This window comes from Leucopleurus acutus, assembly GCF_964270905.1.
Source record: "Leucopleurus acutus genome assembly, chromosome: 14".
In the NCBI taxonomy this organism is placed as follows: Eukaryota; Metazoa; Chordata; class Mammalia; order Artiodactyla; family Delphinidae; genus Leucopleurus; species Leucopleurus acutus.
Genome location: NC_139156.1, coordinates 34638764 through 34661695, shown reverse-complemented (window position 1 = coordinate 34661695; position 22932 = coordinate 34638764). Strand labels below are relative to the sequence as shown.

The following is a 22932-nucleotide window of genomic DNA, read 5'->3' as shown; positions in this document are numbered from 1 at the left end:
GGCCCACAAGAAACAGCAAATTAGCAGTTGCGGGGGAAGGGAAGAGACAGTGAGGATGGGGGAGGGCGTGTACAAACAAACAAGCGAAACAGAAGAGAAACCCCCAGGAAAAAGGGATTGTGGAAGCTGAAAAAATGGAAATTTTTCACAAAAGAAGCCCAAAATAATAGGCAAGATCGGGGAAAAACTTTCAAGAGTTCTTTTCAGTGTAATAATGAAATTCAGATCACGAAATCCATTCTTTAAAAAAGACGATAAGCAGAGTCGCTCGACTTCAGCAAAACCCACCACAAAGATGGCGGTGGGACGAAGCCCCCTCTCCTCCCAAAGCCGGAGGCTCTCGCCTCACATTTCCCACAAACCCCTCCGCACCGCCCAGCTCGCCGAAACCTGCCCGGCCGTCTACGACCAGTGCGCACGCGCAGCGCGACGTCACGTGCGCTCCCAGGGCTCTGAGGAGCTGGCAGGAGGGGCCTTGCCAGCTTCCGCCTCCGCGTCGCTTCGGAGGTCGAACGGCGGGTTCGCGGTGCTTCTGCCGCCGCCGCGGGGCAGCCGGGGTCGCGAGGCCGAGCGAGGGGCGCGCGGCGGCGCGGCCATGGGACTGCGCCGAGCCCGGTGACAGCAGGGATCCGAGCGGCCCGGGCCCTGAGCGCGTCTCCTCCGGGGGGCCTCGCCCTCCTGCTCGCGGGGCCGGGGCTCCTGCTGCCGTTGCTGGCGCTGCTGCTGGCGGCGGCGGCGGCGGCCAGGATCATGTCGGGCCGCCGCTGCGCTGGCGGGGGCGCGGCCTGCGCGGGCGCGGCGGCCGAGGCCGTGGAACCGGCCGCCCGGGAGCTGTTCGAGGCGTGCCGCAACGGGGACGTGGAGCGAGTCAAGAGGCTGGTGACACCAGAGAAGGTGAACAGCCGCGACACGGCGGGGAGGAAGTCCACCCCGCTCCACTTCGCCGCAGGTAACCGGGGCCAGCGCCGCCTCGCCTCGCCCCCAGACTCCACCTGCGCACCCCGGCTCGCAGGCCCGAAACCAGACACAGTGCACCTCTGCCCCCGCCCTACCCCCCTGGGGCTCCGGTCCTGGTCATCTCGATGTCGTGGAGTGGGGACTAGGGGGCGAGTGTGCCGCACTCACTGGAAGCTGTGGGTTTTTTTGTTCGTTTGTTTGTTTGGGCTTTTTTGCTTTGTTTTGTGTCGACAATACCTGTACCAACTTCCGGTCTTACTACCCTAAAAGGCCTCTACATACTAGAAAGAGTTGGGACGTAGTAGACCTTGTGATTTAAAGGCCAGTTATCTCCAAAATCTATCGTTCTTGCACGTTCCACTATAACTCTTAAAAAGCCTTTGGGTTACGTTCTTAATGCTTTTGTAAAATGCAGGGATGTGATTTAGGGGCAGCAGCTTAATTGATCATTGACACATTAGCGTTAATAGGTTTACCTCGGTAGCCGTCATTAGCAAGTTTCTGGAGACTAGAACTGGAAAGAGTCAAGTTTGGGAGAATTGATATCTGACTTAGGTTGTGTGCGGGCGGGTAATCTTTGCCAGACACGTACAAGTTGGGGTGGAAAGTAGTAGAATGCGAGGAAAGATGGTGCAGGTACTCTAGCTTGGATCTACAATTTAAATTGGGACTAATCTCGCCTCATTCTGAGATTTAGATCGTTTGAATTACGTTTTTTAAGATTTACATCTTATTTCTATAAAGCATTTATACTTTTCACTTTGAGGAAGGATCGTGATTACCTGTATCCTCAAGTGAGCCATGCACAGTTGAAAGCGGGAATAGAGTCTCATACTTCCGATAATGCTGGTTTTTCACTTGGTGCGTTACATGATTGTTTAAAATAATTTTTTGAAAAAGCAGAAGAGTATGTTTTAAAGCGCTCTGTTTTTTTTGGAGTAGAAATGATGAGCAGAGGAGCATAAGAAAGATTTCCTTGTTCACAGGCATTGCTTTTACACTTTCTACCAATGGGAGATTTGTTTGTTTTAACCTGTACCTGTTTGAAAATGTAACTACTACTGGGAGGTATGCTTTCTCCATCAATTACAAAGTTGTTGGGTTCCCATTGAGCCTTTTTTTTTTTTTTTTTTTTTTTTTTTTGCGGTACGCGGGCCTCTCACTGTTGTGGCCTCTCCCGTTGCGGAGCACAGGCTCCGGACGCGCAGGCTCAGCGGCCATGGCTCACGGGCACAGCCGCTCCACAGCATGTGGGATCTTCCCGGACCGGGGCACGAACCCGTGTCCCCTGCATCGGCAGGCGGACTCTCAACCACTGCGCCACCAGGGAAGCCCCCCATTGAGCCTTTTAAGGGAGAAGGTTTGGGGGACCGTCGGTGGGAGAACTATAAACAGCCTGTGGGCAGCAGAAAGGGGGGAAGGATGAAGAATACCGAAGTCTAATCTTCTGTTTGGCCATTTTGCCTAAAATTTTGGTGATCAGTGCTGCCTGTCCTCAGCTAATTTGGATTGTCCTGGTTGTCCGTGTAGTAAGCATTTAAATAACTGATTTGGCAAACCGTCATAACCAACGATATGTAATCCAAGGGGTAGTGTTACTTATATTCTGTTCACTTGATCTGTGGGATAAAAATAACCAAAGAAGATCTTAGTTGCTACCTTTCAAGAATTTGTTGTATTAGTGAGTTCATATCTGAAAATAGTAATATTTAGAGGCTTAAGATTATGGATTAGCTTCTTATTGACCTTATTCCTCCCAACCATCCCACCCTGAGTTCTGTCCCAATATTGCAAAGTACTTTTTACATAGATTTCATGTGGTTTGTTTAGACTGAAATGGAAAACTTATTTTAGGAACCAACTTACCTCTCACAGTTTATCCAAATTCTCAGGTACAGGTTATAAGCTTAAGAAGTCAAGGTATAAAAGAAACTAATAAAATAAAAATTACTAATAGTCTACATTAAATCAGAGCTTTAAAGCCCTGCATTTAAACTCAGGTATATTAGAAACTTTTTTTAATTAGCTCAGTAAATTCAATCTAAATTATTATTAGATTAATGAGAGAGAACCTGTTTTCTTAATTTTTTTTTTAATTTTTAAATAAGTGCATCCAGCTGCATTTTTCTTAATATGTGGAGAATATATTTTATAAACGCTTTGTAGGTGGTGAGTTATTCGTTATGTTAATATGCATGTAAGCAGGTTATTGGAAGCTCAGTGTAGGTGGGACTATGTAACTGCCTGACCAAGCAGTTTCTTGTGTTTGTACATTATAGGGTAAGCTATGGGAGGGAAAAATTTTTTTTAAGCCGATCAAAGCTTGAAGGTTTTATTGGGGGGTAGGGTAGACATGATTTTGTCTTTTGTTTGGATTTCCAAGGAACAGGAACGAAAAATAAAGTGAATCACGATAGAACAGATTAGAAAAAATTTGGTCTGTCTTTTCATCTAAAATATTTAGTTCGATTAAAGGAATAATCAATTGCCAGTCCTAAAGGAGTTAAGTTCTTCTATCAAATGAAAAGAGTAATCAATGTAAATAGGAACTTTTCTCCTATTATTGGTCTAGATTACATTTCTTAGATAAACATGCTTTAAGAAGTCACTTCTTAACGAGAAAAATTGTTCCCTCTTCAGTCGCTCTGCCACCAGCCCCCTACCTACACCCCCCCCACACACACACAGGATATGAATGAAACTTGTAGAGGCAGGTTGGTGGTAGGAAGGCTACAGCTCTAATTTTGCTAAAAGCAATCGCATCTGAAATTCTTGACAGTATAATCCCCTAGAAAACAGCAGATCTCAGTAAAGGAGATTGCTTCTCTGAGCTCATTTCTGAAAAATGAAGAGGGACAGAATCTTTGGGAGAAAGTCATCCTGTTGTCCATCATAGCCAAAGAAAGAAGTACACAGTATTCTCAAGAATCTTAGAACTTGGGGGACTGGGCTGTGAGGAATAGAATTCCCTGGCTTGAGAATCTTAAACATTCTTTGGAGTGTGCAGAGAGGTATCATTCAGTAGGAAAATATGTAAAATAATTTATTAGGTTCAGGGAATTCAGGTACAGAGATGGTGGAAAGGAGGTGACACATATGTATGTAGCTAGAGAATGACAGGTTTAAAAAGAACTTGCATTGTTAGAGTTCTAGTTAAACAAGGTAACATTTGTTTTGTATTTGTAGCATGTTGTTACTGTTCTGTATTTGTAGTATGCTACTCAGCCATATACATTGAACTAGTCAGACTTAACTTTATTATATTCAATTAAGTGAATTGCATATAAGAGGGGTTTTTTTGTTTGTTTGTTTTTTTCCCCTGGAAGAGGGAAATGGAACTAGGGCATCTGGAACTTATTATACAAGCAACTGATATGAAAACTAGAGTTACTTATTCTAGAGATAAAAGAAGGCTAAGGTTAAACAATGTTTCTATCTACACATATGTGTAAGATAGTCAAGTAGAAAAGTGAGAGGATATGACTCCTCTGGCCTTGGCAGTCAAAACTAGGGGCTAGTAGGTGAAAGGTTACAAGGAGTCAGACTGCCTCTAACAGTCTGTTCAACTGTGGGATTGGCTGGAAGTCTCCAAACAGTGGTTGGATTGGCATCTTTCAGAGATGCTGTAGAAAGGATTTCTGTATAGGGTAGGCAATTGGACCAGTAAGTCAGATTCTGACTGGTATAAGTGGAATGATTCCTCCAATTGAAGATTTTAACAACTCAGCTACCAAAGATATAATAGCTCTTGTGATTGCCACTGATATCCTTTCCCAAAATGGTGCTATTGAAGACCTCCAGTAATGTTTCAAAAGCATTTCCTTCTTTTGGCTGTAGGTCACTGTCATAATTACGGGAGATGCACAAAATGTACCCACATTTCTTACCTAGGGCTAGAATTATAGACTTTTGTTTCCAGGATTGGTTTTTGCTGTGGGGAATAATTAAGTTCTGCATCAGTAGAAAACCCCAGTATCAAATAAAAACCAGTCTATTTAATAATTCAGAATTTTTTTTGACTTATCAGATCTCCCAGTATATTATCAAGACTTGAGTTATACCTGTTTCTTCAGCTCTTGATGGATTTAGAGGTAGGCAGTTGACTTCAGTAACAACCAGTCTGGAGTACTTGTTACAGTATTTCCGCATTCAGGTTGTCAGAATTTCATCACCCCAGAGGCCATGGCATCCTTTTCCAAGTTTCTTCCACTCTGACCAGATTATTTGTCCCAAGTTGAGCTAGGCAAAACCTTGTCCCTTGTGTTCCTCATTCTCAAGAAATATACGTGGGAAGTACTTTTTCTAGATCTTAGTAAACTAAAGTTAATAGTAAATGAGAAGCATAAAATGATATCCCTTAAAAAAAATCTGACACGAGTCCTGGCTGTGTAAGTCAAGCTGAAGGCTGCTTGATTATACATTCCCATCTCCTAGGCCACAGGAGCCTTCTCTGTTTCATGGCATTGGTTGACATTTTCTGTTTCTGAATGTTTCCTTCTGACAAAGCCCTACATGACACCAGCCTACCTTTAGGTTGGCAAGACATCACTGTCATTTCATATTGGACCAGCTGCATCATCAATGGCCCATTCCACCTTTGGACTGTAAAAAGGGGGAGGTGGTGGCTCTCAATGAAACTTCCTAAGAGTCTAAGTTGGTTTCTCTATAGTGACTTCCAGTGCTTCACAGCTTTCTGGAAGCCATGCAGATGAAAGCATGTTTCCAGTAGAGCAGCAAAATATGATACTGTTAACAATAGTCATGGTTGGCAAGACAGTTCCTGGGACTGCTGAAACTGATGGCATCTAGATTGTAACGAAACTTGACAAAGGAGAAATTGTATAGACTACTTTTCTTAGTCATCACAAATCATTAACTTCATATTTTCTGTGGAGGTCGTTTGCTTACTGTTCCAACAAAGTATTAGCTATGCACCAAACAAATGTTTGTCAAGTCCTCCTATATACCAGATACTAGCCTTGTCCAGTAAACAGAAATGAACAGGGGACAATGCCTGCCATTAAGTAACACAGTTTATTGATCAGCAGATTTACTTTCCAAATAAGCCTGTTTTGTTTCCTTGTCAGTGCTTTATAGTGGATTCAAACTCAGTATATGATTTCATCAGGATTTTCATGTTTGAAGATGAGTGCTATTCCATAGTTATAAAATAAACCACAGTGTATCCTGAGCAGCCATGACTGCTAACTGTAGGCTTCTGATTCCTTTATAAAGAGATCCTTAGGATATGAAGATTGGCATTGACTCTGAGGATATGCCTATTCATGTTTTACCTGGCCAGTGAGAGCATGAACAGAATATACCTTGCAAAACTATTTTTTCTTCAAGAAATGAGTACTTAACAGAAGTGCTTTGAACTATTCTTGACACTGTAAGAATGGGGATTTTATCAGGAATTAACCCTCAGAGTTTGGGAAGCCATTTAAAGCTAAGGTTTCACCAAACTTCCAAAAGTAGATTTTAAAATTTGAACTAGCTACCTGCTGACCCCCTCTAAATAATTCCTTTCATGTCAAGAAGTGGCTTCAAACATTGAAAATCTCAGACTCTTATCTACTGTCTCAGGATAGCAGCATGACCTCTGCACACATATATAGTCCTTACACTGTGACTTGGAAAACATGCTGGTCTGTCAGTCAGTCTCCAGATGGGTGTCAGACCTCTTAATGGCTAGGAAATCATGTTGATACAGTTATTGAAGTAGAAGTCATCTGTGTCTTGGACTTTTGGTAACTATGTAGATAAAATCACCGTAACCCTTTCTCCCCCTGTCTCCTCCCTAGCTAAAACTTCAATTTCAGTGTTTAGTCAGACACATCAGTATCGATTCTCTCTCTTCGGCTCTGGTTTGAGGCAGCCATCTTCTCTTCTCAATGGTATTTTAACAAAAGGCTACACTTGACCTTTCTTCAGCTTGATCACTGATCCTTTGGAACAGATATCTTCCTAATTGACACTATCTGTTGTAACAACTAGATGTTCTACTACACCTATTTCTATGCCCACCTCACACTCCTTTTTTGGGAAGTTACTCTGTGAGTCACCATTTTGACTACTCCACATGTGTCGATCACCACCAAAGAAATAGTGATCCTTCTCAAAGTGCTTGGGCACATCAAGTAACTTTCCAAAGAAAGAGGTACCTTTACTAATTTTTCTTTATTTTGATTCCTTTTCTCTTACTCTCCAACCTAAGTCTTTTTTAAAAGCTTTTCTTCCAGGTAGGTGCTGCGTGGCTGGGATAGCAGAGCCATTGACTGGGGCAGCTGTGGGTGGCTCACTTGGGAGGACAGTGTGATCAACAGTACCCAGGCTGTGGTAAGGAAGATTCAGGTCAGAGCATAGTGGCAGCAGATTTGGCCTTTCCCTCCTTGAAATTTTCCCTCGTGGCTTCTGCTTTGCCATTCTTTCTTTCTTTCTTTCTTTCTTTTTTTTTTTAAACTGCTTTTTTATTTATTTTTGGCTGTGTTGGGTCTTCGTTTCTGTGCGAGGGCTTTCTCTAGTTGCGGCAAGCGGGGGGCCACTCTTCATCGCGAAGCGCGGGCCTCTCACTATCGCAGCCTCTCGTTGCGGAGCACAGGCTCCAGACGCGCAGGCTCAGTAGTTGCGGCTCATGGGCCTAGTTGCTCTGCGGCATGTGGGATCTTCCCGCACCAGGGCTCAAACCTATGTCCCCTGCATTGGCAGGCAGATTCTCAACCACTGCGCCACCAGGGAAGCCCACCATTCTTTCTTAGTTTTATTTCTCAGTCTCCTTTTCTCATACCGTGATATATTAATTCAGCAAATATCAACAAATTGTTATGTGCCATGCAGTGTGAAGGACACTGGGGAAGTAATGATGAACTAAGATAGACATTGATCCCCTTTTATGGAACTTGAGAGTCCAGGAGATAAGTACTAAACAGTAATTACAAGTTTTAATAAGTGCCAGAAGATACTGCTGTGAACAACAAAGACAAAAACTCCTGTGTTTTTTTTCTGAAGTTTGTATTCTAGTGAAGGAGAGGGGAAAACCAACTGAATTGAATGTGTGGGTGTGCCGAATGGTCTGCTGTAAATAGAATGCTCAGGAATGGCCTTCTTAAGGTGGAGACATTTAAACAGGTTAGACAGTGATTAGAAATGAGGGATGCAAAGAGCAAGGGAGGAGTCCAAGCAGACAGGCAGCATGTACCACTGAAGTAAGGTTGGCATACTTGATGAACTGAAAGAAAGCTGGATCACAGCTCAGAAAGGGAAGAGTGGTATGAAATGAAGTTTGAGAAGGTGGTAATGGCCAGTTCATGCAGCAGACCTTGTAGGCCATGGGAGCGTGATTGAATTTTATTCTAAGCAGCAGTGGGAAGCCAGTGAATTATTTTAAACAGGGGTATGGTATGATCATTGTCTTTAAAAGATCTCTGGGGACAGAGTAGAAATGAGAGGCCCAATTAAGGAGACTTTTGCAGTAGTTTAGGCTGGAGACAGTGGGTTGGGGCAGTGTCGGTGGAATGAAGAGAAGTTAGGGCATGTTGAGTCTGAGATGCCTTTGAAATACCCAGGTGGAGATATGTCCAGTAAACAGCCTGGAATTCAGGTGAAAAGTCTAGACTGGAGATGTAAATTTGCAGATTGTGTATCTATGTGGTGCTTAAAGCCATAGGAGAACATGAGATCATCTAAGAGGGGAAAAGAGGGTAGAGAACTGAGTCTTGAGGAATCCTGGCATTAAAAATGGGGTGGAATAAGCAAGAAGCCCCCAGGGAAGTCGGACATGTCCAAAACCTGAATTCCTCATCTTTTGCCATGAACCTGTTTTGGCTGTAGCCTTCCCCATCTGAGTTGATGCCAACTCCACCACTCCATTTCTTAGTCCAAAAACCTTGGAGTCATCCATGACTCCTCTCTCGGCCCCAACCTCTCTTAACCTCCTCACTCTTACCCTCACCCCACGTCCAATATGTGAGCAAACTGTGCAGGCTCTGCCTTCAGAGTACCCAGAATCTGTTACTTAATATTCTGACAAGTTCCACCACATTATGGTCCAAACCACCATAATCTCTCATCTACTTCTATCCTAAACCCCCTTAAATCTAGTCTCAACACAACAGCCAGAGGGTACTTTTCAAATATAAGTCATATCATGTAATTTACCAGCTCAAAACCCTGCAGTGACACTCCCTTTTTCCTCAGAGTAAAAAAGCCAAAGTTCTTACAGTGATCCTCAAGCCTCTCTAGCTGGTCCTCGTTACTTCTAACCTCATCTCCTGCTATGCTACCCCTTTCTTACTTGGCTCCATTTACTCTGACCTTCTAACAGTTGGTCAGTAGGGCTAACACTCTCTCTTTCAGGTCTTTCATCAAATGTCACCATCTCAGTAAGGCCTATGATGACCTCCCTGTTCCATTTTATGACCCACTCCATACACACATCCTGATTACTTCTTATTCTACTCTTTGTCTAATTACCTTTTTAAAAAAATATTTATTTATGTATTTGGCTACGCCAGATCTTCATTGCAGCACACGGTATCTTTGGTTGCAGCATGCGGGCTCTTAGTTGCAGCATGCATGTGGGATCTAGTTCCCTGACCAGGGGTCGAACCTGGGCCCCCTGCATTGAGAGCGTACGTCTTAACCACTGGACCACCAGGGAAGTCTCCCTCTAATTACCTTCTAACGTACTCATTTTGTGCATTTGTTGTTCATCTGCCCCACCTCCGTAGAAGTTCCTCAAAGGCAGAGATTTGGGCTGTTTTGTACACTAGTATGTCCCAGGCACCCAGAAAAGTGTCCATTACATGGTTGATATTGCCTGATCATTTGTTAAATGAACAGATGAAACAAGGAAAACCCAGGAGTGTGTGATGTCATGGAAACTCGGAGAGATGTTTCACAAGGAAGGAAGTAGTCAGTTGTCGAATGTTGCTGAGAGGTCAGTCAGATGAGGACAGACATGTGTCTTTTGGGTTTGGCAACATGGAGATTGTAAGTGGCCTTGATGAAAGCAGTTGTAAGGAAGAGGCCAGACTGGATTTGGGAGAAGAGTAAATGAGAGAACTGGTGACAATCCTTAGAGGTTTGAATATGCAGGGGAGCAGAGAAATGGAAAAGTAAATTCAGGGAGAATGTTTTTAATAAGATGGAAGATATAGAACATGTTTACATACTTCCGGGAATGATCTGGTGGAGAGGGAGAGACTCATGTGAGTGGGCAGACCTTGAGAAGGTGAGCAAGGGCTACAGTGTAGAAGGGATTGATCCTTGATAGAAAATACACTTCTTTCAACAAAACAGAAAACTAGTAGTGCTCTCTAGTCAACTTCATTCATTTTCTTGCATGGCTTCAAACACCATCTTTATGGTCAGGACTTCAAAATGTCAGTTGCTAGCTCATACTAATTTCCTTAGATCAAAATCCACAGAACCTTCTACTTACTGGGCATTTGTTCCTCAAGCTAAGCATTTCCAGAAACAAATAATCTTATCTCACAAAATATCCTGTTTTACTTTGTGGCTCAGATATCTGATAGTCATCTCTTTTCCCAAAATTAAAGAAGTTGTCAGATACTGTCAGTTTTCTCTTCTGTCTTTAGTTACTCCTGGCAACATTGTGTGCAGTAGCAAAAGATTAGACACAACCTAACTATTCATGAGAAAGGAACTTGTTAAATTTTGGTACTTGCAGTCAATAAAATGTGTGCTGATAGGAGTTGATTTCTAGCATGTTATTAGTTTTTTGTTTTTTTTTTTTTAAGGAAGATGCAAAACAGGGGTTTAAAATATACAATATATTAGTAAGTATTTGCTTGTCCTTCAGTGACCATTGATGTGTTATGTAGCAGTATTTTTCATTACTGTTTCTACAGGATGCCTCTGGAATAGGGGGGTAATTTCCTTTGGGTCTTTGTGAAGGAGAAGGCAGCAGATTCAACCTGAATAGTATTGTTTTAAATTGAATTCAGCTAATTTGCAACTTATGAGTGCCAGCTATGTACCAGGCATTGGGTATTTTTGCAGTGAACGAGACACATATTGGAATTTTATATAGGATTTCATTAGAAAATGCTAACTCAAAAAAGCTTGTGCGCCCCCATGTTCACTGCAGCATTATTTTTCTTTCTTTTTTTTAAATTGAAGTATAGTTAATTTATAATGTGTTAGTTTCTGGTTACTGCAAAGTGATTCAGTTTTATATATGTGTGTGTGTATATATGTATATATATTCTCTTTCATATTCTTTTCCATTATAGTTTATTACAACATATTGAATAAAGTTCTCTGTGCTATACAGTAGAACCTTGTTATTTAAGTTTTATATGTAGTAGTTTGTATCTGCTAATCACAAACTCCTAATTTGTCTCACACACACACACACACACACACACACACACACACTCCGTTTCCCCTTTGGTAACCATAAGCTTGTTTTCTATGTCTGTGAGTTTATTTCTGTTTTATAAATAAGTTCATTTGTATCATATTTTAGATTCCACCTATAAGCGATATCATATGATATTTGTCTTATCCATTCATCTGTCCATGGACATTTAGGTTGCTTCCATGTCTTGGCTATTGTAAATAGAGCCACTGCAGCATTATTTACAATAGCCAAGACATAGGAAAAAACTTAAGTGTCTATCAAGGATGAATGGATAAAGAAACTGAGGTGTATATACACAATGGAATATAATTCAGCTGTAAAAAAAGAATGAAATCTTCCATTTGCAACAACATGAATGGACTTTGAGGGCATTATGTTATGTGAAATTAAGTCCTGGGGATGAAATGTACAGCATGATGACTATAGTTAATAATACTGTATTATATATTTGAAAGTTGCTAAGAGAGTAGATCTTAAAAGTTCTCATCACAAGAAAAAATTTTTAACTATGCCTAGTGATAAATGTTAACTAGACTATTGTGGTGTCCATTTTGCACTATATACAAGTATCAAATCATTATGTTGTGCACCTGAAACTAATATAACCTTATATGTCAATTATATCTCAGTTTTTTTAAGGCAAAAAAATTACATTAAATCTATTGCCTGAAAGCAGCTTGAAAAACACTAGTCTATAGGACAAAATCCATGCACCTCCTTAGTGTGGCTTGTAAGGTTCTTCCTCATCTGGCTTCTGCCTACTTGGGCATTCTGTGTCCTGGCTACTATGAATGATTAGCTCTTTCACACTTCAATGCCTGTGTACATCTTATTTCTTCTGCTTCAACTGCAGTGCTCTTTCCTTGCTTAGCTTTTTCCCACTCCCTGTCTCTTTTCTCCTCACCTCACTTCTCTCCTCTCATTTTCCTAATGATCCCTTCATTTTTCTGTAAGCCTTCAGCTGACATGTCATCACTGGACTCTCCTTTGGGATAGTCCTTCCTGTTCTCTGTTTTCCCCCAATTAGGTATTCTCTTCTTTGAGTTCTAGTAGCATTTTCTATATACCTCTTTTATGACAGTTATAGTATATTGAGATTACTGTTTCTCCACATCCTAAATTGTAAACTCTTTGAGAGTAGGGAGAATCAAAGATCAAGAATAGGGAGTATCAAAGACACCCACCTCTGTGACATAGAGCTTAGAATGTTTAGACAAAACAAAACAAAACAAGACAGTTAATCTCTTCAGTCATGTAACTCTTCCCTCAGTTGCAGCCAGGCCAGCCTCAGACATACACCTTGGAAACATTGTATGTTGTTGCTTTCTCATTCAACTCCACTCTGGTCTTCTTAGAAGGACTATATTCAGGCTTGGTGGTTTTAAGAATGTTCTGATAAAATTTCAGATGAATGTAAAGGTCTTTTGTCTCTCTCCCAATACACAGGTATGTCTCCCCAACTACTTTAACATATGCCTGAAATCCTTTTCTTTTTACTATCAAGTGTAAAAAGATTTCAGGTGCTGTTACGTAGGAATGGTAAAAGATTGAAACTCATTGGTACTAAATCTATTAACCAGTATAAATGAGTTGTCTTTTTTGGTTTTTTTCCTTACGGGGGCAATTGCAGCAGAACTGTGGGACATGGGTTTCTAAAGAAGGCCTCCTACCTAGGCAGAAGTTGCTTGTGTTGTGCAGGTGGCAAAGTAAGGGCTCCTTTGAAGACACCTCATATCACACTTCTGCCTAGTATCACCTCTCTCTATCTTCACTACATAGACAAATACAAACATTTTTGTTGCTGTCTCATAGTCCCCCAGTTCAATAGAAACATTTCATGAGATACATGTGGGAAAGGGATTCTAGCAAGAGTTGGTTAGTATATACTTTGAATACCTGAAAATGTCTGCACACAAAATATGCAGAACTCATCATTTGCAATTAGGAATGCTATTGTAGAGTGGGAAATGTTTGAACTTTGGGCTTTCAGTCACTAATTTCATAACCTTCCTCTGAAGTTAGTAGTAGTACTACCTAATGTATTGGAGAGACCCTTTGACTTTCTAATTAAGATTAGTTCATGATATATTTCATCAATGAATTCTTGAATCTGTTACTGTTTTGCATCCAAAAACATTTTAGCATGGCTTGTACTTATTGATTCTAATTTGATATGTTTTCTTTGGAGAATTTAAATGTGGATCATTTGTTTTCTTCTAGGTTTTGGACGGAAAGATGTAGTTGAATATTTGCTTCAGAATGGTGCAAATGTCCAAGCACGTGATGATGGGGGGCTTATTCCTCTTCATAACGCATGCTCTTTTGGTCATGCTGAAGTAGTCAATCTCCTCTTGCGACATGGTGCAGACCCAAATGCTCGTGATAATTGGAATTATACTCCTCTCCATGAAGCTGCAATTAAAGGAAAGATTGATGTTTGCATTGGTAAGACTGTTTACATTCCAGAATTTTTCTGAAATAGTTTGTAACTATTCTCGATCTTAATTGAATTCATTTGTTAATGTGATCAAATTCTGCCAGGCTGAATTTAAGTATTTAAGAACATTTCGTGATTAATCCAACCACTGTTTACTAAGTGTCTTTTTGTATGTGGTACTGAGCTTAAGTATTTTAGAGAATAGAGTAGTACAGAATTTCTCTTCTCTAGAAATATGGATTCTCTTGGGAATAACACACAAAGAACCAGATGAAGGCGTGGTGGAAGTGAACAGAGTGTTAGAGGATAATGAGTGCAGTGACTGGGCTGGAGTTGAGTCACTCCTTCCTGAGTCTTCCCAGGAAGTACTGGGGAGAAAGGTCAAAAAGGTAGGTAGTGACTTCTTTATAAGGAGCTTCGGATTCCAGGGTAAGGAGCTTGATATTGTTACGTAAATAGTTTGGAATCGTTGATAACTTTTAAGGAGGGGACAGTGTGGTGAGAGCAGTATATTTTAGAAAGAGTGATGTGGTAGAGGGCTGAGTAGAAAGGATGGCATTAGGGAGACTAGCTAGGAAGCTATAGAATAATGCAGATGAGAAATGATGAAGGCATGAACTAGGGTGGTTGTAGGAGAGTAGAAATGGCAGGATAAGTCAAGAAGCATTTGAAGGAAAAACTGTCAGTCATTTAGGATACTTTAATGAATGAAATAGGATTTGCTTAACAGTTTGGTCACTGACAGAAAATTATACGCGAGAAGGCTGCTTATTTGAGAATTGTCATTAACCCGGTATTGACTTTTCTGAGCTTAACAGAGTCAGAGATTTTGGACTGCTACCTTACCTCTATTTCCTGATGCAAAACAGGGACACTTGAAATCCTTGAGACAGATAGAAAACCAGTTCTGTGCACTAGGAAAAGTCTAGGGGCTCTATGCTAGACTTAAATTGTTCTTTCTCTCTCTCCCAGCCCTCCACCAACCCAAATCACCTTATACTGAAGTCATGAGCTTAGTTTAAATTAGGTTAGGTAATTTATAAAGATAAGAAAAGGATTACCTAGTAACCTCTGTCCAGTTCTCCTTTCCTGTGTGTTATCTTTTTTTGGTTGTTTTTGTCCTTTGTGTTATCTGCCCTCTGCTCAGAATCCTTTTCTGGTACCTGAGTTTCAGGCATATAAATAATTAGCTTTAATAATGTAGGGTTTTCCAAATATAGTTATAGATCTGCACTGTCCAGTATGGTAGTTGAACACTTGTAATCTGGCTAGTTCAAATTGAGATGTACTGTAAGGGGAAAATACATACCAGATTTCAAAGATTAGTACAAAGAAAAGGAATGCAAAATATCTCAATTTTATATTGCTTACAATATAAATGTAAATATTGAAATGACAATATTTGGGGTATATTGGATTAAATAAAATATGTTAAAATTAACCTGTTTCTTTTTACTTTTATAATCTGGCTGCTAGAAAATTTTAAATTACATATGTGGCTCACATTTTATTTCTATTGGACATCACTGTTAGAGATAGGAGTACAGTGGAATGAACATTAACCCTATAAAGGAACAGGAGCTGAGCTTCCCTTTTTGCATGTATTTGCCTGTCTTTCCCCAGCTCCTTATTTATACATTGTGATGGAATATCTTTATATAACCAAATAGCAATATGTACAGAGTATAGCACAAGTCTTTTTACGCTTTTTGGGTTGTAATGTAGCAGTTTTGATTGGGGGTTTGTTAACTCTACAGAGTGCTTTTTTCTTTTTCTTTCTTTCTTTTTTTTTTTTTAATCCCGCAGATCCCTATTCCTGGGCTATTCACAGCTTTAGAAATTTCATTTTTCCTATTATAGAGTAATCTTTCTAGACAGTGTTCATTTGGTGTGAGAAAACAAGCTTTCAAGTAAACTTGCCTTTTAGTTCTTTATCTGTCCTTACTCACTTGTTTAGCAAAGGAAAATCTGACATTGAGCTTAGGGGAGATAAATTAAATGTGGCTAATACATTAAATAATGGAATATTTTATATATTCTTATCTTTAAAATATAACATTTACCATACTATCAGGATATAAAAAGTCTTTAAATTACTTTGAGACTTCTCACTGTTGTGGCCTCTCCCGTTGTGGAGCACAGGCTCCGGGTGCGCAGGCTCAGCGGCCATGGCTCATGGGCCCAGCCGCTCCGCGGCATGTGGGATCTTCCCAGACCGGGGCACGAACCCATGTCCCCTGCATCGGCAGGCGGACTGTCAACCACTGCGCCACCAGGGAAGCCCCTGGACCAGAATTTTTGAGAAAATGATTTATTAAAATCAAATTGTCACAATTACCATTTTGAAAGGTAGTGTTGCTGTTTTGCAGTGCTCTTACAGCATGGAGCTGAGCCAACCATTCGAAATACAGATGGAAGGACAGCATTGGATTTAGCAGACCCGTCTGCCAAAGCAGTGCTGACTGGTAAGTCTACATACTCTCTTTGGGTATTCTGGGAAGAATATAAAGAATGAACTTGCTAGGTAGACAGTCAGTTAATGACCTCAATGAGATTTTTTTAATAGTATCAGTTCAGTTGCTATTCATTTTTTTTTTTTTTTCGGTACGTGGGCCTCTCACTGTTGTGGCCTCTCCTGTTGCGGAGCACAGGCTCAGCGGCCATGGCTCACGGGCCTAGCCGCTCTGCGGCATGTGGGATCTTCCCGGACCGGGGCACGAACCCGTGTCCCCTGCATCGGCAGGCAGACTCTCAACCACTGCGCCACCAGGGAAGCCCTCAGTTGCTATTCTTTTTTGCATCTGAACAGTTGACATTTGATTCTTGTCCAAGGAAGGTAAAGTTTCCTGTGTTTTTTTTTTTTAATTAGCTTTTAAATTTGTGATTCCTGCCTTATTGGGGGCAGGCGTGGTAGATAATTGTGTGTTAGTAATCATTCTCTTGCTTTTCTAAACAGGATTCTGGGCACATCAATTTCAGTACCATGAAGAGTAAGAATTACTGTGTTCTACTAGAACATATTCATGTGCTTGGAACATATTAAGATATATAAGGCTGTGTTCCCTAGGTTTAGGTTTATTTCAGACTGTCAGGCTTTTTTGAGTGGTAGTATCTACTTCACATATTTTCTCCCTTACCAGAGTATTTCCTCTGAAGCAACTCTCTGCCATATTATTTTTTGTATTCTTATCTACTGTGTGATCACCATTAGAATTATGTCTAATAGTCAAGAGTTTGAGGGGCTCTGCTGTGAGCTTTTGTGCTTGGGCTTTGTGATATTTCTTCTGGTATTACTGAGCAAATTTAGACTAGCCCCCTAAAAGAGTTCTAGAAAAGTGAGCTATTGTAACCAACAATTCAGTGTTCATTTCCTCCTTCCCTATTCCATGCTATTCCCTACTTTCACCTTTGTTAAAAATCTTGGGGCTCAAAAGAAGCCTTGCACAGCAATCAATATACAATTCATATTGTGGACACCAGTTAGGATTTCGTTGAAGCAAATAAATAAACACTTTATTATGTTAATTTAAATTGTATCGATTTTAAAGTTTTTGCTTGTATTCATTTGTAAATATAAAGGCTATAGGCATAAGAAGTTTATTTAGTCCTGTTTTTGTGTGTGTATATATATATTTTTTTAAATTTATTTATTCATTTTTGGCTGTGTTGGGTCTTCACTGCTGCGCGTGGGCTTTTCTTTGGTTACAGCTAGCAGTGGCTACTCTTCGTTGCTGTACGTGGGCTTCTCATTGCGGTGGCTTCTCTTGTAGCGGAGCATGGGCTCTAAGCGTGCAGGCTTCAGTAGTTGTGGCTCACAGGCTCTAGAGAGCAAGCTCAGTAGTTGTGACGCACAGGCTTAGTTGCTCCGTGGCATGTGGGATCTTCCCGGACCAGGGCTCGAACCCGTGTCCCCTGCATTGGCAGGCAGATTCTTAAGCACTGCGCTACCAGGGAAGCCCTATTTGTATATATTTAAAGCAGCATTGTAATAAAACAATTTTAGTGTAGAAAAATCTTCTGGATTCATAAAAATGTTAATGATTATGTTCCATTGGTGATGCTATAGAGTATCTTTTGTAATTTCTGTGATATTGTTATATTTTTATATTGGATTTTGTTTTGTTCTGATTTTGAATGAAGTCGTGAATGCATTTTGTCTGTTAAACAAATAACATTGGTTTTATGAAATTTGAGGCGTAAAAAAGAAATGGAAAAGGTTACCCATAACCTACCCCCTAAGACAAACTTTGTTAAAATTTTGATTTATTTCCTTCTCGGCTTTCCTCTTTCTGTGCATATTGTTTTCATATAGTTGCGGTAATGTTTCATTATATAACATTGAATCTTTTTTTCACTTTCATAACAGAGGTATTCTGTCTGTCTTCATATATATATTTTTAAACTGCACAGTATTCTGTTGATTAACTATTTTCCATTCATTGGACATTTATTTCCAATTTTTTCTACTTTAAATATAGTTCACTGAGCATCTTTATGCATAAAACTGACATTACTTCTGTAATTAATTTTGTTTTAATTTCTGCTTTTTTTTTTTTTTCCCTAATTCACAGGTGAATATAAGAAAGATGAACTCTTGGAGAGTGCCAGGTGTGTACTAGTGTTATAAATATGTATCATAAATATTTCACCATTTAATTTTTAATTTTATTTTTTTTTACAATAAACAAACTCTCTAAAAGAGAATGCATTTTTTTTAATGGTCACATACATGTCTCCAGATAGGATCTGATAAAGAATAAAAATTGCTAATACATTTTTTTGTATGCTAGGAGTGGCAATGAGGAAAAAATGATGGCTCTGCTTACACCATTAAATGTCAACTGCCATGCAAGTGATGGCAGAAAGGTACTTCCTTTTGCAACTAAGTTTGTGTGCATTTCCTGGTAACATGAAATTGTGTTTATCTCTTAACTTAAAACATTTGACAAAAATGCTGATATTTTCTTTTAAGCAATAATTTGGATTAATTCTTAACCTTAGTAAAACTTTTTTAATAATGAACATTTAGGTAGCTTCCTATTTGCAATAGTGAACTTGTAAACTATTATACTATGCCTTCAGTATATATGTTGGATTTTATAAAACCAGATTATTACTATTATTTAGACTGAAGTTATAAAGGTTTTTCTGGATTTCTGGTTTTATATTTGGATTTTTACCTTTTCATGCATATTTCTTAGCTATTGAATTTTATTAATTTGTCTGTTTAACATTTCAGTCAACTCCATTGCATTTGGCAGCGGGTTACAACAGAGTAAAGATTGTACAGCTGTTGTTGCAACATGGAGCTGATGTTCATGCTAAAGATAAAGGGTAAATAAGCATTTAAACAAAAATGAGGATTTCTTAAATGTTACTGTACTTGTGATAATCTCTGTAATCTTGTAAAAATCATATTTTTTACTAAACAGCATAAAACATTTATTGAGCTTTTATAATATGCAGATTGCTCTGAGAGCACAGGGAATTATAAAACCTTAAGGCCACCACCCATAGGTCTTACACTGTACTCTAGGAGGCATGAAAAGATACCTAACAGTATAAGTTCTCTACTAAGTGTGAGGTGATAAATAGAAAGGGATAGCACTTATAGGAGTTCCTAGGAGGGAATGCTTAGTGTTGGCTGTAGTAGTTGAGAAATCCTTCAGGAGGAGATGATACTTGACCTGGACTTAATTCAAGAAAGCAGAGAGTTTAGGAAACATCACTCCGTGCAAGAGAACTGATGTGAGAGAAGGTGCTAAAACAGATACTGCAGCATATCTTAAGAAACAATGACTAGACCAACGTGGCTGAAGCCTATGATTAATATAGGGGAGAAGTAAAGGTTAGGGTTGGAGAAGTAGGTAAGAACCAGCTTTTAAAGAACTTGGTATTCTAGCCTAAGGAATTCAAGCTTGATTCTGTGAGCCACAATAGCTGTTGAAGGATCTTAAGCAAGGGGAATGCTTCTTCTAAAAGAGGAGTTTTATGCAAAGAGGAGTTTTAGGAAACACAATCTGGCAGCAATGTGTAGGGTAGATTGAAGAAGGAGACTAGAGGAAAAAAGAGCAGTTAGGAGAGTGAGCATTGTAGGGGTTCAGGCGTAGTAAGATCTGCAGTAGTAGTGGCAGAGGAAATGGAAATAAAAAGAAGGCACAGATGCAAGAGATATTACAGTGTAAGAATGGTTAAGGTTTGTCGAATACCTGGATGTGATGAGGGAGAATAGTAGAGATTATTCCATTTCATATTCTGAAGCTGAATGAGTGAGACCCAATGATACACATACTGAAATCCAGTAGAGAAAATTAATTATCCTGGAGGGGAGAAACCTTGCGTTCACTTTTAGAAGGCTTGGTTTTATGAGATGATGATGGAAACTTGGGTGGAGGTAGCTAGTAGATAGTTGGGAATGAAATTGGTGCTCAGGTAAGTAAGAAATCATAATCAAAATGGTGAGGAAAGCCATGAGCCTCTACAGAGAGGACTGATAGAACTAAAGACTAAGCCATGGGTAGCCATCACTCAGCAGTGGCCATCCCTCAGCAGCGGCCATCATGATGATGTCTGTGGTGATTAGTGAGTGATTCCCAAGGAGGAGCAACTTATAGATATAATTCAGGATTTTAAGGTTCTGCTGTACCTTCCTGTATAGAAAGTTCTTCCTCCATTGCCGTCATGAAGGAGTTGGGTTTTATATTGTGGAATATAGCAGTTTACCTTACAGAATCTTTAAAAAAAAAAGTTTCAAAGAAGAGCCAGTGTTTGAGCTCTGAGTTTGTAAAAGATGTGTAGAAATCAGAAGGAAGGGAAATCTATCCCATTACACCCAGGGGATACTATGGAGTTCCGGGAACTTTAAATGGTTTAGCATACTGTTCTGGAAGGGTAAGTAAGGCTAGAGAGTCAGATCATTGTATGCCAGGCTAAACAGTTGGAGCCACCATTTGAAAGCAAGGAAGTAGCAGTGAAGGACGTGAAAATGAGGACTAACCATATCAGATTTACCTTTTAGGAAAACTGGCTATAGCTTGGAGTATAAATTGAAGCGGGGCCCATTTCAGTAGTACAGGGAGAAATAAACAAGGCCCAAACTAAGGGGCTGGCAGTAACAGTGGGGGCAGGGGTGGGGGGTTGATTTCAAAGAGACTTGGGCATTAGACTTGTTAGGACTTAGGGTTCAAATACATATTATCAAGTTTTATACACTTTTGTTAGAAGGTCACGTAAGCTATTTGCTAGTTAAATTTGTGTAAATTTAATTAAAATTAAATTAAAGCCTAGGGAATCTTTAATAACACAGGGTTTTCCCCCTTCTCGTATTGTAGTGACCTGGTGCCCCTGCACAATGCCTGTTCCTATGGTCATTATGAAGTAACTGAACTTCTGGTCAAGGTTAGTTCTTGTATACTTTTCTTATAAAATATTACTTGAAATACATAGTATATATGTCTTCTTTGTGTTTTGAGTGCTTGGTAGATATAGAAAGAGTATTTATAATCATTACAAAAATGTGGATGATCGATAGATCAGCATCTGACTGCTTTGAGATTTTTGAGATACAGTAAGAGTTTTTATATAAAGTACCTGTCCCATTTTGTGAATATCAGAATAAAGTTTTGAAGTTTCAAAACTCGTGAAAATATCAGAAGTAATTTTTAGTGGACCATATGTTATTAAAACCACCAGTTAGATTTTCAAGACCTGCCCAGTTGTACTTTGGGTTGGAACAGGCTTACTTGGTAAGCTTCACTTCTTCCGTTATGCTGGGCAGCTCTTGTTTAACAAGCAGGTTCCAGGGACTGGCAAGAAACTTCTTGTTTTGCTCCCTGTTGGATGAGAATAGAAGCTATATATTCTCCTTGAGAGTGGATTCAAGGATGTTACCCACACCCATTTCTTTTTGTCCCCCAGTCTCTACATATGTATTTGACATTCTTTACACTTCTCTCACTCCGCTTCCATTCTGCCCTTGAAACTCTTCCTCATTCTGTCAGCAGCTGTCATGAGAAGGGAAAGAGAGCATTTGTTTCCAATGCCTCTCTGCTTCCTTTTGGGCATGTGCTACCACCGAATATATTTTCCCACAGAAATAACTTTACTATAATGATTAGATACTCTGAGTAGCCCATAAGCCTTTTAAAATGTATAAGGTGACTATAATATTACACATTTAACAGTAATGCTTTTGCTTATCGTAAAACTGAATCTTGAATTTAACAGAATATTTGGAATGTTAATTGTGGATGAGAGTGAAATATGAGATAGATTGCATTGGGACTTACAGGCAACTGAATGGTGTTTTCCTAAGACCTAGTGTTCACTAAATAAGAGTGGGAGGAGGTCATATATAGAGAGGACGCTAAGTGAGATGAGGGTGCAGTTGCCAGAGCAGTCAAGCTCAGGAGAGTCAGGAGTTATCTAATAGTTATAAAACACTGTGTTCGTTGAGAATTAGTTTCCCATCATTGAAAGTATTAAAAGAGTAAGTAGCTGGTTTGCCTTCTGCAGAAATGCTATGGAAGGGATTTTGTGTTTGATGAGAGGTTGAGCTAGAATGACCTCTGTGGTTTATCCATATCCAATACTTGGAAACGTCTAAAATTAAAAAGACTAACAGTACCAAATATTAGCAAGGATGTGGAGCCCTAGAACTCAAAACGTTGCTGATGGCAATACAAAAATAATACAACCACTTTAGAAAACTGTTCGGCAGTTCTACTAAAAGTAAACATACATCTTCCACAGGACCCAACAATTCCACCCCTAGGCATTTATCCAAGAGAAATCACAGCATGTATCCAACATTCATAGTTGTTGTGAATGTTCATAACAACTTATTCATAATAGTCAAAAACTAGAAACAGTCCAAATGCCCATCAACAGGATGATGGATAAGTGAATTGTGGTATATCTATACAGTGGAATGCTACTCAGCAATAAAAACAAACTTTTTTTTTTTTTTTTACTTTTATTTATTTTTGGCTGTGTTGGGTCTTCGTTACTGCGCGGGGCTTTCTCCAGTTGTGGCCAGCGGGGGCTACTCTTCATTGTGGTGTGCGGGCTGCTCATTGCGGAGGCTTGTCTTGTTACGGAGCACGGGCTCTAGGTGCGCGGGCTTCAGTAGTTGTGGCACATGGGCTCAGTA

General features: G+C 39.9%; 1 protein-coding gene across 2 annotated transcripts in view; it reads left to right on the top strand.

The window, feature by feature from the left end:
- The first annotated feature begins 475 nt into the window (after nt 1-475).
- The window catches only part of TNKS2 (tankyrase 2), a 63556-nt gene continuing 41099 nt past the window's right edge, over nt 476-22932 (top strand). For both annotated transcript variants that reach the window (XM_082854953.1, XM_082854952.1), the window contains exons 1-7: nt 476-949; nt 13565-13789; nt 16151-16246; nt 18353-18389; nt 18572-18647; nt 19021-19115; nt 21113-21179. In XM_082854953.1, the coding sequence (XP_082711079.1) occupies nt 751-949; nt 13565-13789; nt 16151-16246; nt 18353-18389; nt 18572-18647; nt 19021-19115; nt 21113-21179 (795 nt within the window). In that variant the 5' untranslated portion in view covers nt 476-750. The remainder of the gene's footprint in view (nt 950-13564; nt 13790-16150; nt 16247-18352; nt 18390-18571; nt 18648-19020; nt 19116-21112; nt 21180-22932) is intronic.